At 39.8% G+C, this 17,294-nt stretch overlaps 1 protein-coding gene across 1 annotated transcript in view; it reads left to right on the forward strand.

Annotated features, from left to right (window-relative positions):
• Positions 1-17,105, forward strand: part of LOC126375890 (uncharacterized protein CG3556) — a 198,869-nt gene extending 181,764 nt beyond the window's left edge. Inside the window, exons 3-11 of the mRNA XM_050022973.1 lie at positions 9,452-9,541; positions 10,252-10,454; positions 11,390-11,487; positions 11,732-11,979; positions 12,827-12,987; positions 13,573-13,789; positions 14,277-14,427; positions 15,081-15,292; positions 15,565-17,105. Of these exons, the coding sequence (XP_049878930.1) occupies positions 9,472-9,541; positions 10,252-10,454; positions 11,390-11,487; positions 11,732-11,979; positions 12,827-12,987; positions 13,573-13,789; positions 14,277-14,427; positions 15,081-15,292; positions 15,565-15,626 (1,422 nt within the window). The 5' untranslated portion in view covers positions 9,452-9,471 and the 3' untranslated portion in view covers positions 15,627-17,105. The remainder of the gene's footprint in view (positions 1-9,451; positions 9,542-10,251; positions 10,455-11,389; positions 11,488-11,731; positions 11,980-12,826; positions 12,988-13,572; positions 13,790-14,276; positions 14,428-15,080; positions 15,293-15,564) is intronic.
• Positions 17,106-17,294: the final 189 nt, after the last annotated feature.

Raw genomic sequence — 17,294 nt, forward strand, 5'->3', positions numbered from 1 at the left:
GCGCGTATGAAACGATTGATGAATGTGGAGGAAGCAAGAGAAGTGTGTCAGGATCGAAGCAAATGGAATTCATAGTTCAAAGTCTCTGCTTACTCCTGTGGAAAATAGACGTGTCAGTTTATACATATGACAAACAATTAGCCATCTTATTACTTTGAAGCAGTCTCTTCCTAGCAACCACAGAAATAAACTTACAAGAAAATGAATACCATCTCTATTTCACTAACATAAAAACACAAAAAGGCCCACAATTACATCTGCAGTAATGAAATGACATTCAATTGGACGCAGCATCAATTTGCTCAGAACCTTTTCAAGGAACCTATTTGACCACAGGAAACTAAACCATTTACTCAGTAAACGTCCCCATGTCGGCCATGCAGACTGTTACTCCACGTAATTTTCTACCTGGGTGAATGTAACAGGATTAGCTAAAAGCATGGACTTATCACTACAAGTATAACTACGTATTACATACACACACATTTGTACAGTCATGAGTAATATCATGTACCCACTTTAGAACCCTGTCGCACTATCTCATTTGACATTTAATGAGACTTGCGGTTTAATTTGTCAAAAAAGTTAATGTGACATGGTTTAAAAGTGTATACATATTAGTACTCGTGACCGTTCTGGTTATGGCCGTCTTGGATTGCTTTACCTTTCACTACATTTCCCTATAATGTGTATATCGAGGCCATGGTATACCATAGCCTAGATATTTATATTTTTTCACAATTATATTTATATAAATAACCTAAACACGTCATACTGTGCACAAGGCTTCTCCTCAATGAACCGGAGGAGGTGTGGAGCATACTTCACCAAACTGCTTCAGTGCAGGTTGGTGAAGGTGTTTGGGTTAGTTTGGGAGAAGTTTTAAATTCAATAAGTTAAAATTAAAACTACTGTGAATAGAATAAAGGATCAGTCAAAGATGTTCCTCAACACATAAAAAAATAAATATACAACATATTATGTAGCTACAGCTAGATTTTATATCATTATAGAGATTTTCGGTCAAATCTGTTGGAATTTATATTTAGATATATTACGTAGAATAATAAACTTCAACATAATGGAACGTTAAATGCATTTGTCGCTGTCATCTGTCATTGTAAATCTGACATTTCAACACATAATCTCTCTTGTTCTTGCGTTGTATGGCCGCCGGTTGTAATTTCTGTTTTACAGAATATGTCTACTTTAATCTTTAATTTGGCTCATAAGCCATCAAACTCGACACACCTATGACGACATATGTGTTATATGTGACTTATGTGCACATTTTTAGAAGTAACGAATCTACTCGCCATGCCTTACCAGGTACAGGACTTGGATTAGCTACGTATGTTATTGAAGTATGACAATACAGTCAAATATTAACCTTTACCTACTACAAAATATTATGGACATGTCAAAAATCGCTACAGCCATAATATTTAGACATTTTAATTACATCAAAACATTTTGCAGCTCTTTCCAGTTACTTCCTCATCCAAATAGCCAATTTAAATTTAAGTTAAATTAATTACCTCTCGTTTTAGCTAGCAAACTGTCGGCGCTCGTCATAACTCGGAGAGAATATTAAAAAAACTGATCCTTCCGTTACGTCAAGTAGAAAATAATATTTTGAAAGGTGCGACCTGACGGTTTGCGTCGCGGACCAAAAAGGGGATGAAAATGAACGAGGGAGGGGTAAAGCTACTTGTGGGAGCGCGGGGGGGTTAATTTTCCGTCTAGTGCACTAATTGAGGGGCGCCCGCGCAGCCGCGCGTGAAAACTCCACACCTTGCTCATAAGTGTGGCTCAGTGACGGCGGTATAGCGATTTATGATTATTTATTTTCTTCACTCAACCTCCATGTGGTTAGAGCATTGGACTCACTATGTGGAGGTCCGGGTTTGATTCCCGGTGGGGACATTGTCGAAATCACTTTGTGAGGTTGTGTTGTTTGGCCAGGTTATTACAGGCTGAATCACCTGATTGTCGTGCTTCGGAAGACACGTGAAGTCGTTGGTCCCGGCTATAGCCCAACACTTCCACCAACTGGCACCGGAGCAGCATGGTGGAGTACGCTCCATACCCCCAGTTGATAGAAGTGTGGCTTGTGTGCATCGTTATGACGTAATTAAAAGCTGTTCATATTTCCGCCTACACCTTTCCCCCTTCCCCTGCACTCTGCACCCTCCCCCTCTCTACGCCCTCCCTTCTATCCCCCTCGTTTACCTACTCCTTCGGAGATACAGGCGTGATGCTATGTTAAGTTAGATTAGGCTAGTTTCCAACTAGTCAAATCAGTTACTTTTTACTAAACGTCAAAACACGAAATTACGAGTACTATGGAATTTGTATGAAAAAGCACACAGAGACAGTGATAAAATGTAGGAATTATTATTATATTTTTCTTGATTAAGATTCAAAAATAAGTTAAATAGAAAAAAGCAAATATTTTTCGTTAGTTTTAGATCCGTCTTTATTTAGTAAGTAATCAGATTTTCATAATTTATCTTGAACCTAGTGCAGGACTCATTTCCGCTACTCGCCTACAGTAGAACAATGTCCAACATTGACGGATTTGGGTCGAGCTATAATCTGTTTATTAATGCTATGGATAAATCCGTTATTGCTGGTAGCTACAGTTGGAGAGATCAGAGCTTCATGTAGCGGTTGTTGTGAATCCCTGAAAATTAGCACTTTAAGTGCTTTTTCTTCTATCGTGTGGGTTGTGAGGTGGAGTACCAACCCCATAAACCCTGGTATCAGGGTTATTTTTATAACGACTACTTACTTACATCAGTAAGTAGTAATCGGGACCAACGGCTTAACGTGCCTTCCGGATTGTCTTTCTTTCGGGCAATTAGGTGATCAGCTTGTGTCCTAACCAAACTAGGGATCACAAAGTGATTTTTGTGATATGTTCCCACCGGGATTCGAACCCGGGACCTCCGGATGGTAAGCCCAACGCTTAACCACTGGACCACGGAGGCCGTTACATTGCGTACTTACTTTTATGTACGCAAATGTCAAATAGCAATATTTCGCAATGTCAAATTGCAATATTGCTTTCTTAGATTCAATGTGGCCTTTTTAACCCCCAGGAATTAATTCTTATTAGTTCCAGTAAAGTTGACTTTTTATGAAAAAAATGTTTCATCATCCTTAATTTAGACAAAGCGTAAAAACAATTTATTTTTTCTTAAACGTTCACTTTGTTCTCAAAGGGAAACATCACTTCGAAGTTTGAAGCCTACTCAAAGCAGATTAATTATTTTAGAACTCATTAGATATTATAGCAAATCTTATTTCTTATTGAGCTTCTATCAAAAGCGAATTATACTATGTATAGAACGGCAACTCTCCGCTCCCCACCAGCGGCTGAGCTAGGTTTACCTCACCCCCTTAGGTCTTACTTTAGTCTTCAATCGTATGGTGTCAGACGTCATACATACAGATGCGCGTGTACGATAGTGTACGTGTAAAATCGAATTCAATGGTTTAGATTTCGAGTCGGGATTCAAACCCGTAACACCACGATGCATGTCACGCGTTCACTGAACAGGGCTATCACGAACAATTTTTTCACGGATTTTTTGTTATATCCATGTTAAATTGAAGATAAATGGGTACAAAGTGTAGCACGAATCTTTTCTTCCGAGAAAATAAATAGAGAAAGAGATGGAAAAACAATCGTACGAATACAGGAGACTACAAGTGTAATTTATCTTTTGTAAAGCGGTCCAATACAGGGACGTATTAAGGGCACGGACGCTATTAAATAAATTAGTTTAGTTGTCTTCTGATATCCGTCAGACCTTCAGAATATATATTAGCCCGAAAAGAAAATAACCTGGGTCCAGCCTCGGGCGTCATCGGCTTCCATCTGCCCCCCACTACTACCCCAAAAACAACTGACTCATCCCAAAGAATTCAAAATAAGAAGCGGACCCTAATCAACTCCACCCACAACACGTCATATAAAACACCTCGTTTTACACAGACACTACACATTTTTTTTTTTTTTTTTTTTTTTTTTTTTTTTTTTTTTTTTTTTTCTCGTCCCCCTGCCGTACAGGAAAGGCAGGGACGTTTTTACAGCTACATAACATATCTTTCGGCTACTGTTATTGTCTATTTTGCCCGCGATAGGGCCCTACTCTCCGAACACATCCATTCCAGTCCTCTATTACCATACCAGTTCTCGCATTTATGCCTCTCGCACTTTCATTCATCATCTTTCATTCTTTGCATTCCTATGCCCTACTCTACTGCTTATTGCTACTAGGATGTACACAAGGGGGTTTTCTTTATTATCAATTATTTATAAGTTTTTTAATAATTTGTTACAAGGTATTACAAGGTTAGATACTTTTACATTTTTATTCTTACTCTACGTTTTAACAATTTGTTGTATAAATCAACTCTTACATCTAGTTACTTATGTCTAATCTTAATTATGACTACAATGAGTATATTCACTATACTATCTAGCCATTTTTCTTAACAGTTTTTCTTATTTACTAGTCTTACTATCTTACTTATATATCTAACAAATGTCTCGTTAAACTTCTTATCAGTCACAAGTTCGTTTAAGTTACTGATTTCTATTTTGTAACCTGTTTTTTGTTCCAGATCGAATCTATCTTTACCATATATCGGGCACTCTACAAGCAGATGGGGGACAGTTTCCTCGGTGTTAGGGTCGCAGGCGCACGCTGGGTTCTCTTTGCATTTGAAGCGAGTCAAATACTCAGAGAAACCACCGTGCCCCGTTAGAGCCTGGGTCAACTCCTTGGTGATGCTCAGCTTGCGTATCGTCCTGTACGCCTCAACCGCACTCGGGAAGAACAGCTTGGTGGTGGACGCTGTGTGCCCCGTGCTGTATCTCCGGTTCCATTCGTCAAGCGTATCCATTCGGATAAAACGCTTGACGAATGATACCGGGTACATATCGTAGTCCGGCTTGCGTTTGGACTTTAGGGCAGCCTCCTTTGCGAGCGAGTCGGCTCTCTCGTTACCCTCCAACCCCGCGTGAGCTTTTATCCAGAACAAGGAGACGCTCTTGTTCTGGATGCTACTGCGATAAATGGCGTCTCTTGAATCCACGGCAAGAGGATGGAGGGCTTCGGGGTTCACGACTGTGAGGAGGGCTGCCATAGAGTCGCTATATATGGCAAAGCTGGTCTCTCTACGCTTCAGGGCTTCCCGAGTGGCTTCACAGAGAGCGAGAAGCTCGGCCTGGTAGACGGTACAATAGGATGGCAGAGCAAGCTTTCGGGTTTTCGTCTCCGCCGCACCAGTCCAGATGGATAGTGCGGCTCCGACCTTTCCCTCAATCTTGCTGCCATCCGTGAAGATGCGAACTTGAAAGTCGCTGTTGTCGCGATACTGTTCCTCGTCCACCAGGTGACGCAGCTCTATCGCTCTCCGTTCCGCTGGGTGCGGCATCTGGAGTGCCGATGCAACACGCTCGATATCCCCGCCCGCCAGCGCTGGGTGGCATACTCCCCTTCGGGCCTCATACAGCGAGGCAGCCTCCTGTATGCGCAGGTCCAAGGGGAGTATCCCAGCCAACACCAGTGCCGAGTTTAGGGATACCGTGCGATATGCACGGCACATCTTCTGGGCGAAGCTTCGCTGAACACTGTTCAGCTTAGACCTCACTCCCAGTTTGTTGGACGGTTTGTTGACACTACACATTAACGTTATCTTACACGGGCATGTGTGTGTGTCGTCTGACGGCCATACGATTGAAGACTAAAGTAAGACTGAGGGGGGTGAGGTAAACCTAGCTCAGCCTTTGGTGGGGAGCGGAGAGTTGTCGTTCTTTACGTATTCCTTATTCTATGGTATAAAGTAAACTTGAAACGATCATTGTAAGCGTTATTAAGTAAATTAAATTATTTTTTCTCACTGTAATTAGGCAGTCTCTAGCTCCGGCCCTGGACAAACGTATCAGAGAAGTCGTGTTGCGAGGCACCCCTGATTGATGGACACAAGTTGTGAGATTAATATATCCATGTTTTTCTTTGTGTTTTTAACTTATATTACCCGAAACATAAACGATCAACTTAATATTCTTTCAAAGTTTCTCAATTTTGTAGATGACTGTTAAGAAGACGTTGTTTTGGGGTCAGTTCTAAAGCTCTCGTGCACAGGCGGTGCCTAAAGTGTTTTTCCCCGAAGGGCAAGGCAAAGGGAACTATGCCCATACAGCCATGTCTTATGTATTTTTTTCTTGATGATGATTAATGAATGATGAAACCTAAGCCACTAACCTCGGAGCAGACTCCTACTCCGAACCTCAAACGAATTAACTCAAAAGTTCGCATAAACTTGCGGTTCCGGCAATAGGCTCGCCACCTTTTTTCTTCTAACGCGTGTCAGGAGACAAAATATTATGATATGTAATAGTATTTACGATAAGTCTGAAATTATATGCTAAACAATAATTTCAATTCAAAACAACTTCCATAAACAATTTTATTATGAATTTTAAATTTCTTAATTAACAGGATAGAGTAAGAGATTAGTTTCCAGGATTTGTGCCTGGTTAATGGCAATAGGCTCGTTCCCACGAGGTCAGTGTTGATCCATGCTCGCTCCCTATCACATGGGACTTAAACAGAGGCTGTACAAACTGTACACCTTATGTTATGTTCAATATTGAATATATTCTTATCGGGATTCCCTCTCTCATTTCCCCCTCCTCTCAAATGATCTATCTTTTTATCGCTTTAAAAATGCGTACGACAGTCAGAAGTACCAGGGTCCCAGAACAGTGTGAGAGCACCATCAATCACTCGTCAGATCAAACACGGATCGTTGCGCGCCACAGATAGATAAATCGTTTCTGTAACATACACAAATAGGCTGTATGGTGTACGGCCGGGAGATATGGGGTCGGTTAATTACTGGTGAGAAAAAAACCATATTCTTAATTATAATAAGTACTTATTATTATAATAATATTATTATTTTCAATTATTTACCACTTACTATAAGCTAATAATACTTATGAAAAAATTATAAATATTTCAGACTTTTTATTCAATAAAATAAGTAATTGAATTTTAAATTTGAATTTCGAATATTTACATTTAGAATTAAAAACCTAATAAGAACCATAGTAAAAGTAGTTTTTATTCCTAACATCCGTATTTCATGTTTTTTTGATAATCCTTACGAAACAAGAAGGAAAAAGCGAGGTGTTTCGATTTTTTGATGAGGAGTGTAAGTACTTACTTATATTTTTTTAGTTAATTTTACTTAAATTCAAAAATATATTTATTCAGTAGGTAACTTAGTTATAAGTAGGTACTTTGGATCGTCAAGTTTTACATAACGAACGAAATGAGCCGCATAGACTAAAACCTTTTTCTTTTTTTCCCGCTCTTTTAACAGCCTCAACTGAAAATAAGTGTGAGCACAAGTAAACGGTGGCGTGTTCATACATATTCAGCAGATAGGCTCACCTTCGAATCGAAACGCCGCACACGTCTCGCTATTACCCATCGCTAGTGTTGTAAGGTGTCTGTATTCGCGGTTTTTTTTTAATTTGTAGATTTGCCGTAGATGGTATTAACTACTTGACCGGAGCCGTATTCGCGTGTGACGCGTATTTTTAAGCATTCTCAGAACCGCTTGAATAAGAGCAATAAATATCTTACTAGGACAGCAGGGTGGCCACCAACAAAGTACTACATTACCAGGGTGGCCACCAACAAAATACTACACAACTACTACTACTTGCTACTTAGCAATAAGGCCGCCTATTGTACTAATTCTATTTCTCTTTTGTTTTGTATTTTGTTTTTTCCTGTTTGTGCAATAAAGTATTTGTTATGTTATGTTACACTAACATAGTTTTCAGTAGTATAAAGAAATTAAGTAAGTGTTTCATTTTGAGCGTTAGGCTCACGATCCGGAGGTCCCAGGTTCGAATCCCTGTGGGAAAATATCACAAAAATATTGTGATCCCTAATTTGTGTAATCACCTGATGGTCCGAAAGTAAGATGATCCGTGCTTCGGAAGGCACGTTAAGTCGTTGGCCCCGGTTACTACTTACTGATGTAAATAAGTAGTCGTTACATGAGTCATGTTAGGGGCCTTTGGTGGTTCAATAGTAACTCTAACACCAGGGTTGATGAAGTTATCCTGTTTTTCACAATGTTTTAGAATTCAGAGGGAGAAGAATCAGGTACGTCCTGACTCTTCTCTGCTCCGCATTATTTTTTTGTACATCGATCCTGGCAACTCTACCGACAAGCCACAAATAGCGACATAATAGGTATTTATTTTACTGCGAAAGGATATGGGGCGTTTATGAATATTACCCCACATGTAGCGTACGCCAAAATTGACTATTAAAGTCTCTTTGGTATGTTGGTAATGTAGGTTTAGAGGATAAGGGCGAAGTGGATTTTGTAGGGTATCTTTAGATAATATTGGGGTATTTTTACAATTTAATAAACTGAACTAAAATTTATCTATTGACATATAGAAACGTCAATTTAAATCGATCTAGATAGGTTCGTCCGCAGAAATAATAGTAGTGAGTTTTATTATTACCAATAATATTTGCGTACATGTGGATAATAAATGTAAATAATAATCTTATGGAGCCTCTACGTGTTGGCTTCGGCCCCACACACGCCTTCCAAAAGTCCGTGACTCCATAGTCATAATTTATTGATTTATTTTTCATTTCACGAGTTTACAGTGCAGAAGCCCCCCAAAATAATTACAAGATATGGAAACGACATACAAATAATAATAATACCATAAGCGCTGATACTTCTGATGAGTGCTGCAGAGTGCGCACGTGTTCCCAAGTTCTGGGCCGATACTGGTGCTAATTCCTGTAAATACCATATAATTTTATTTTAAGTTATATCTGTCATTTTCTTATCCGCCGAAAAGGAAAGGGACGGGTAATCGACAAGCATAAAATTTATGGAAATTAAGAGCTGTGAATCATCCGTCCCTTTCCTTTTAGACGGATATGAAAATAAAATTAGGCGGTGTCTGCAGGAATCGGGGCCACTATTTAGTTTGCAATCGACACGATAAGAAGAACTTAAAAAACAGTCTATATACGTCCCACTACTGGGCACAGGCCTTCCCTCAATAAACCGGAGGTATATAGATCATACTCGCTGCTCCACTGCGGGTTGGTGGTGTTTTTACAGCTAATAGCCGGGACCAACGGCTTAACATTTTAAGTTTCGTTTAATAATATCAATATTATATTATCCGTCCGTGCATCCACAATTAGCACTTTTGTTAGTGCTATAATAATTATCATCTCCGTGTTTCGTTCGATACTAGACAGAACGCTGCCTAAATTCCTGTAAATACAATTTATTCTTCTTTCTCCAAAGTGTATTCTTCGTCCAACCTTCTTACAGTTCATATTATAACCATTTTTCGTTTTTCTTGTTACAGATTAAATAATACACAGCGAGATGCGTTCCCGACACTTATCGCTACTCTGTTCTCTACTCGTCATTGTCGCTACAGCTTATGGACAAACTGGTGAGAAAACTTTTTATGAATTTCAAACCCTTTGTCAAACTCAAAACATGAATATAATGATCTGAAAATGTCGTTCCACTGTAATTACACCGTCAAGCAAGCGACGTTAAAATCCAAAAGAAATGCAACCCGCGGGTCGAACTCGCAACCTTTGTGTTGAAGATCCTTTCTCACGGATCACTAAACAATAGATCTATCTCACTACTTATTAGATACTCCCCTGGTTATCAGAAAATATCAACATATAGTATGAGTCCACTGGAAATTCTACCAGGAATAACCTGGGGCCGTATTTTTGAATCGCTCACCTTCAACCCACGTGCGAAAATACATACCTGTCTCATCTCGCTAATGACAAATTCTGATGTGCTACGGGAAATGGGAATACATGAAAATGTGTTAAAGGCGTGCGATTCAAGAATAAGGTCCCTGAACCGTGGCGTAATCTATTTGTTGCGTTTTGACCTGTGTACAATAAAATAAGTAAGTACCTATCGTAATTTTAATAGTCAATAACCACATAATGTTAAAATAATAAAATTTGTCGCATAATCAGAATTTATCAGAAACATTCGTAACTTCGTCACGTCCCAATAGGCGCTTAGGTGTTTTGAATCTGACCTGGTCCAAACGAACCCATTACACTAGCAGCACTGCCCCGTTGCACAGCCACTGATAGGCTATCTAACTTGCAAATTCTTCACCCACAGAAGAAACTGAGGCCCCAACCACGGCCACGACGAAGGCCCCATCGACGACCTCAACAGCGCCACCTACGTCAACCATCGCCTGGGAGACAGAAACTTTGAACGAGGGTCAGGCCATCCAGAAGGCTCTGCAATACTTGCTGCAACACCGACAGCCAGACTGGGGGTGGAGCAACGACACGCACCATGTTATGCTTACCTTACAGGTAATTGTAATTATTACTCTTTTGACTCAACTTCAATTGATTGAGAAAGGAATGTTAAGTTGGTTTGGACACGTAGAGCGGATGAAGGATAATAGGATTACGAAAGCGGTATATAAAGTGAAGGTTAATGGTAGGGCTGTCAGACGAAAACCTAGAAGAACGTACATTGACCAAATTGGAGATGTTCTTGGAAAAGGTTTAGTACGATCTACTCTGAACCAGCGTGCGTGTATGAAACGATTGATGAATGTGGAGGAAGCAAGAGAAGTGTGTCAGAAAGCAAATGGAATTCCATAGTCTGTGCTTATGTTGTTACCCGGTGGGAAATAGGCGTAAATTTTATGTATGAGTCAACTTCCTCTTGTCTCGTATTGTCAAAAAATAATAATACTACGCACTTATAGAATGGTAACTCTCAGCCCCGCACCAATTCGTATCAGGCGTCGAGCTATAATTACGTCACCCCATCTGGGTCTTACGTTAGTCTACGGGCGCAAGCCGCTACTAGGGAGTAAAGTAGAGCGCGCGTAGACTGTCCATCTCGCTCGCACTTACGCGTTAAGCGGCACACGGTAAGAAAGTGATTTTTGTATGGAATGTCCGGGGTCGTGCTGTAGGTCAAAGATCTTCCTCTATTTGATTCACAACTCTCCAGCGCTTCCTCCGGCCAGCCCAGAAAAGCGTGTAAATCTTTGCTTACAACTGTCTCGGTCATACACAAAGGTTGGTCATCCACGTCACAACCCACACCAAAGAAGAACATTGCAAAAGTTGTAAATAGGACAGCCTTCCAGTGGATTTTAAGACCTGATAACGATGTAAAAATAGTTCTGTGACCATATTAGGAACTGTTTCTTCATATTTATAAATATATTATTTGACTACTTACCTACTTATTAGCTAATTAAAATTCTGTATTAATGTACATATTCCAGCTGGCAAACAACACAGGCAAGGAGATAGAACAACAAGGACTAGAGATGCAGCTGTCAGCCAAGCAGATGGAGATTGAAATCTTGCTCATGATGTCCAAGTAAGTGTATTACTTTGTTTAATATTTCCATTACAAAATCGCCGCGAATGAAAATAAATGAAAATATTACTGATTAAAAAAAATGGAAGCAAATATGAAAGATCGTAAACAGCACCAAACGTCGACGTGTTATTATAATAACCTAAAGTAAAGCGTATATTAAAAAAAAACTCGAATCATAAATCATTTGTTTGATCTTTGTGAGTAGTAGTAACCCAGCTAAACTAACTGTTCCTTTCCAAAGGCACCACGAGTCACCCCCACCGCTGGGGCGCTTGGCAGCATACACACTCGCTCTTGGCGCCCTCTGCAAGGACCCCCGCTCCTTCCACGGCCGGGACCTGGTTGCAGCTTTACTCCACCGAGAACCTCCTCACGACCTGGAGTTCGCATATGCCACCCTGGCTGCTTGCTCCTCTGCTGCACACGTTAGACGTCGACATATCCGAAGACTCCTGGACATTGCGAACGCTGCTGCTGATCATAGTCTTGGTGAGTGGGCATTGACATTATTCGGTCACTCTTCATAATCTACGATAAATACCATAGAAAAAAAAAGAAAGAAGTAAGTTGACCTTCCGCGGCCCATGTTCCAAACTCGAACAACGATGCCCTTCACGGGATTGGTGTCGTCGACGGGATCGGAGGTGAAGAAAGGAAGCTTGTTCTGGTCCGACAGAAACGTAGGCACGTCGCTCGTCAGCATATGTCTCATTCGACAGCATAATATCCCGCAGGCTTTTAGGTGTCCTCAAAACGCGATTTCAAAATTTATAAAAAAAATAACGCACAAAATTCTTAACTTTAGTAAGTTTTCATACTACTTAATTACCCTTTGGACTTTGTTAAATTAGTTTATATTCCAAACAGGTTCTTACAAACTTCCCTTTTCCAATTTATTGTCTGTTGCCACCCTATATTTTAGGTAGAGGATGGCGCTGTCGAGATAATTACCTATAGGAAGAGCTTTTTTGGATAGGACAGTGCAGACTGAATCCTTTGCTCTTGCCCGCAACCTAGGATGAAGCTACCACAGGCTTGGGCTCTCAATAATAACTCTACTCAGGTTTGGTGACATCAGTCAGTCGACCTTAAAAGCCACGCGAGAATAAGACCTTAAAACCCAATACATACGCATTCAAGACCGGGATGGAGTATTCAACTTTGTGTACATGCGTTCATACAATAACACAACGTGTACGCACTTCTATGCATTGGACTTTACACTTTCCATAACGGAAGGTTTACAGGCAACGTCCAGAAAGTATCACACTATTATGAATAAAACGTCAATGACCCGAAGTTCCCTGGAAGAGTGAAGTAATATTGTTAATTTCAGACACGATCTCGATGGTGATCCTGGCACTGCGCTGCGTGGTGCAAGACCACCGCCACCGCAGCCTGCTGCACTTCGTCCGTCGCCCCATGGCGGGGTTGGCTCGTCAGCAACACCCTGATGGCAGCTTCGGATCGCTCACCACCACTGCTCTAGCTATACAGGTGAGCAATGCTGATTTTTCACCTTGAAGTGTCTTCGCATTTCTACCTTTGAGAACTCTATTTATGCACCTGGTAAGATGCCAACAAAGAATTAAGAAATGTTCATTTTTGTAACCTAATCAGCATCTGTCTTCTTTTAGGCTTGCAAATTAAAAAGCAAGAGTGCACTATGCGATACTGAAACCCACACACATACTGAGGATATGCAATTGTATTTCAACAAACAATAAATATTATCTAAATACGGTCACGAGTACTAATATGTATACACTTTGAAACCATGTCACATTAACTTTTTTGACAAATTAAACCGTAACTCTCATTAAATATCAAATGTGATAGTGCGACAGGGTTCTAAAGTGGGTACATGATATTGCTCATGACTGTACACAAAATGTTGTAATGTCTTCGTATTGCATGACACCGAGATTATAGAATTTCCATTACTTTATTCTTCTTCTGCTCTTCTATGATAGATGATAAATCGTTTTAAATAGACGTATAAGGCCAATAATGCTGATGACGACTCATCTTACCATACCTAACTAATCAATCAGCTAAAAAGTTTTGCTAACAAATCTTCAGGCCCTCGAAGACTCAGACAGCGGTCCGGGCGCGCACCAGCACTGGAGTCTCCCTGCTGCTCGGAAGTGGCTGCTTGAGCGCCAGAACCCCGATGGAGGATGGGGGGACGTGGCCAAGACCGCTGCAGCGGTGGCAGCGCTGACTCCAGCGTCCCTAGCTGCCGTGCGTCCACCACACTGCAGCGATAAGCTGCTGGATAGTCGACATGAACCCCTTGGTAATTTGAGATGATACCTGTATTTTTTTTCAACTAAATCTAGAGGGATGTTTAATGAAACTTTCAATTTGGATATAATATTTTTATTGTTTCAAAGTACATAGTGTTGCCAAACAAAACGGAATCATGGCCTCTATGTACATGCAGCATTTAGCTGATTTATAAAGATTAGTAAGCAATGCAGAAGGCAAATAGGTAGGTGAAATGGCATGAACATTTCTGTATTTTTTTTTACTTTTCTTTTCTCCTCAACAGCCTTTGTGGTCTAGTGGTTAGAGCGTTAGGCGCACGATCTGGAGGTCCGGGTTCAATTCCCAATGAGGACATTGTCGAAATAACTTTGTGAGACTGTCCTTTGTTTGGTAAGGACTTTGCAAGCTTGAATCATTAGATTTTTCGGAAAAGTAAGATTCTATGTTTACGTTATGTTTACGTTATGTTTACATTATGTTTACGTTATGTTTATGTATGTTGTTATGTCTTGCAGACAGCAACGGCGGCGACGGCAGCATCAAACTAGCATACCAATCAGGCCACAACAGCAACGAGTCTGACGCCCGCAATGTCTCATTCACTTACACCCTGTGGCTCGGCACTAACGTCACTGAGAACTACACGCTCTACATGGTTGCTCCGAGGTAGGACAGACACATTATACACACGCAAACTCACATCCGCAATGAGGAACTTTCCAGGCTACGTTCCCCAAAAAATAATATAGATGGCGCTGTCGAGATAATTACCTATTTTCTCATTACTCCGACACATAATTATTCAAAAATCCAATGTAATAGCAGAACTTGAACTTGGAGCCACTCTTGATACAAAGACTCAAGATGCGCGACTAGCTACTTTTTTGCTACGGGATTGATTCAGAATAGCTGATTTAAAGCTATCAACCATTTTGTCATTTTCTAACTTCTTTCACAGCACGTTAAGTGTTAATAGGGTAGTTTCCAACTAGTCAAATCAGTTACTTTTTACTAAACGTCAAAACACGAAATTACTTGGTATGGAAGTTGTATGATAAAGCACACTGTGACGTCATTAAAAACGTGATAAAATGGCGGACTTATTAATTACGTTTTTCTTGATTAAAAATTCATAAATAAGTTAATTATAAAAAATAAGATGTTTTTCGTTCATTTTAGATCTGTCTTTATTTAGTAATCAGAATTGCATAATTTATCTTGTATCTAGTACACGACCCAACGGCTCCATTGATTCTTCTACTCTACTCCATTAGCGATTTTTTACAATGGAACATGTATTCATCTAATTCCACTTCCAGGAACGTCTCCTTCTACCACGTGATGCAAATGGCGGCGGACCAGGACCCGAAGTTCAAGTTCGAGGCCAGCGAGTGGCCCAACGGTCATTACGTGCACACCCTGGCCGGCCACAAGGAGGAGCCCATGGGCTACCATTACTGGCTGCTGTACCGCCTGCCTGAGATCCCCGACCCTGCCAGCCCGCCTGGTAACCAGCTCGTCGCTCCCGTTGGTAAGAAACTTTTGATAACTTACGTCATCATCTTCCTATCCTTATCCAACTCTAAGTGGGGTCTGCACAACATGTCTCTTCTTCTTCATGTCATGTTTCTTCTTCATGTTTATTGTTATGTGTGTGAAAGGTATGAGAACTGAGAAGACGACTGACAGAGATAAACCGAGGTATTGGTTTTGTGGGGTTTTTATTGTACTTATCAATATTTTTGTGTACTTATGAAAATAAACATTTTAATAACTTACTTATGTTACTTACGTCTTTTTCAGGTGTGGATGACCTTCTGGTGGAAGACGGCGAACATTACCTCTTCTGGTACAAGAAGTTGTAAATCTACTAACTTCAATTTCACACTTTTCTGATACCACGTTAGGTACCTTTTTACAATGCTGAAAATCCTTTTTGTATCCTTATACAGACTTTCTATGTTATCTTAATCTTTGAGTTCTCTTCATAAATTACTTCTAAGTGAAATACGTAGTTTAGTTTCGTTTAGTACTAATTCTTAAAAGATATCTATCGCAATGCGTACCAAAGATTTTTGAATCTCTTAAGTTTAGTGTGAATCGTAGATGTTTTCATCCTTTTTGTTATGAGGAATGGACTTGAAAGAAATTGTCGCCAAAAATGTTGCTGAAGAGATATTGAGTACATTTAATACTTTAAGGAATTACCAGGGAAATGAGGATAAGGTAGTCGCTCTTTGACGTTGGTGAAGTAATTGATAGATTTAACGCTCGCATATTTCAACGCCGCTCATACAAAATGGCGTAACTGATCTAATCGCGCGGAATTCCCGCGTCAAAAAGCATATTCGTGAAATGAATTGTCTTTACTGCATCTTTGAACAATGTAATAATTAAGATTCTAAAGGAATTCGGTAGGTAGTTAGACATCTTTCTAAACTTTGTGTTAAGGTTGATGATAGTATAAGGTCCGAAACTAAGCTCTGTCGTTAGATCTGTATTTATCAAATTGCATTTAAATGTATTTGAAATGTGCAATATTTCAATACTTACTAGTAGGTTTCTGTCACAAAGAGGCGCGGCGAAAGTATGTCGAAGCCTCTTTAAAAATCTGTTTTTGTCTTGCATGCGTTACGTAGAAAGCATGTAATATAGCTGTTGCCAACTCTCAAATCCAATTGTTACATCGGTATTAAGTCATAAATCCAAAATTAATATCGAAATTACCTATCTTTTAGTCGTTATCACTAGCCCTGTAGCCTTGGAACTGTAAAAATAATCATTTCTTTATAAGTACAGATAAGCTACATTTTTAGAGTGTTACAGAATCTCAATCGATAGGATACTTTTGTTTCACAGGGAGCGATTCTATGACCTAAATGTTACACATTATTTGGTGTGATAATATTATAAAATATTAAAAATAGCCTAGATCAAGAGCTAGGTAAAAAATACAGCATCATCTCAATAATGAAAGTAGATAAATACTTAAGCTCACATAAAGTGTTATTTCGTAGAGCAGCTCAAAATACTACCTTAATAATACACAAATACATAGCGGTCAAATACATAACCCTCCTTTTCGCTTCGCCATAATCGGGTAAATATCAAGTTTTTCTTTTTCTTTTCATTTATCTTACACATACACTTAATAAATATGTTCAATAAAACGGGCCCTAGAATCGTACCCTGTAAAACACATACATGTAATCTTTACAAGTTAGTTTTAATTAATCATTTTAGACGAGACTGAGCGACTCAAGTGTTAATGGAATAAAGTGCATTAGAATTAACATTTTTATTGTACCTACTGAATGGTTCTTAATAAATACTATTAAAATTTACCACGGTGTTTCTATCAAATCAAAGCATTTTCATCCAGCATAAAAGCACGCCTACTTCTCCTTAGGATAGGCACACTACTATCGCTTCTTCCACTTTCATCAAAGTGCCCATGCATGTTCGCTGGTTTCGAGTACGCTACCAATTTCACACCACATAACAATTTCAGAGGAAAACAATAACAGGCGAAA

The sequence above is a fragment of the Pectinophora gossypiella genome, chromosome 20 (assembly GCF_024362695.1).
Source record: "Pectinophora gossypiella chromosome 20, ilPecGoss1.1, whole genome shotgun sequence".
NCBI lineage: Eukaryota > Metazoa > Arthropoda > Insecta > Lepidoptera > Gelechiidae > Pectinophora > Pectinophora gossypiella.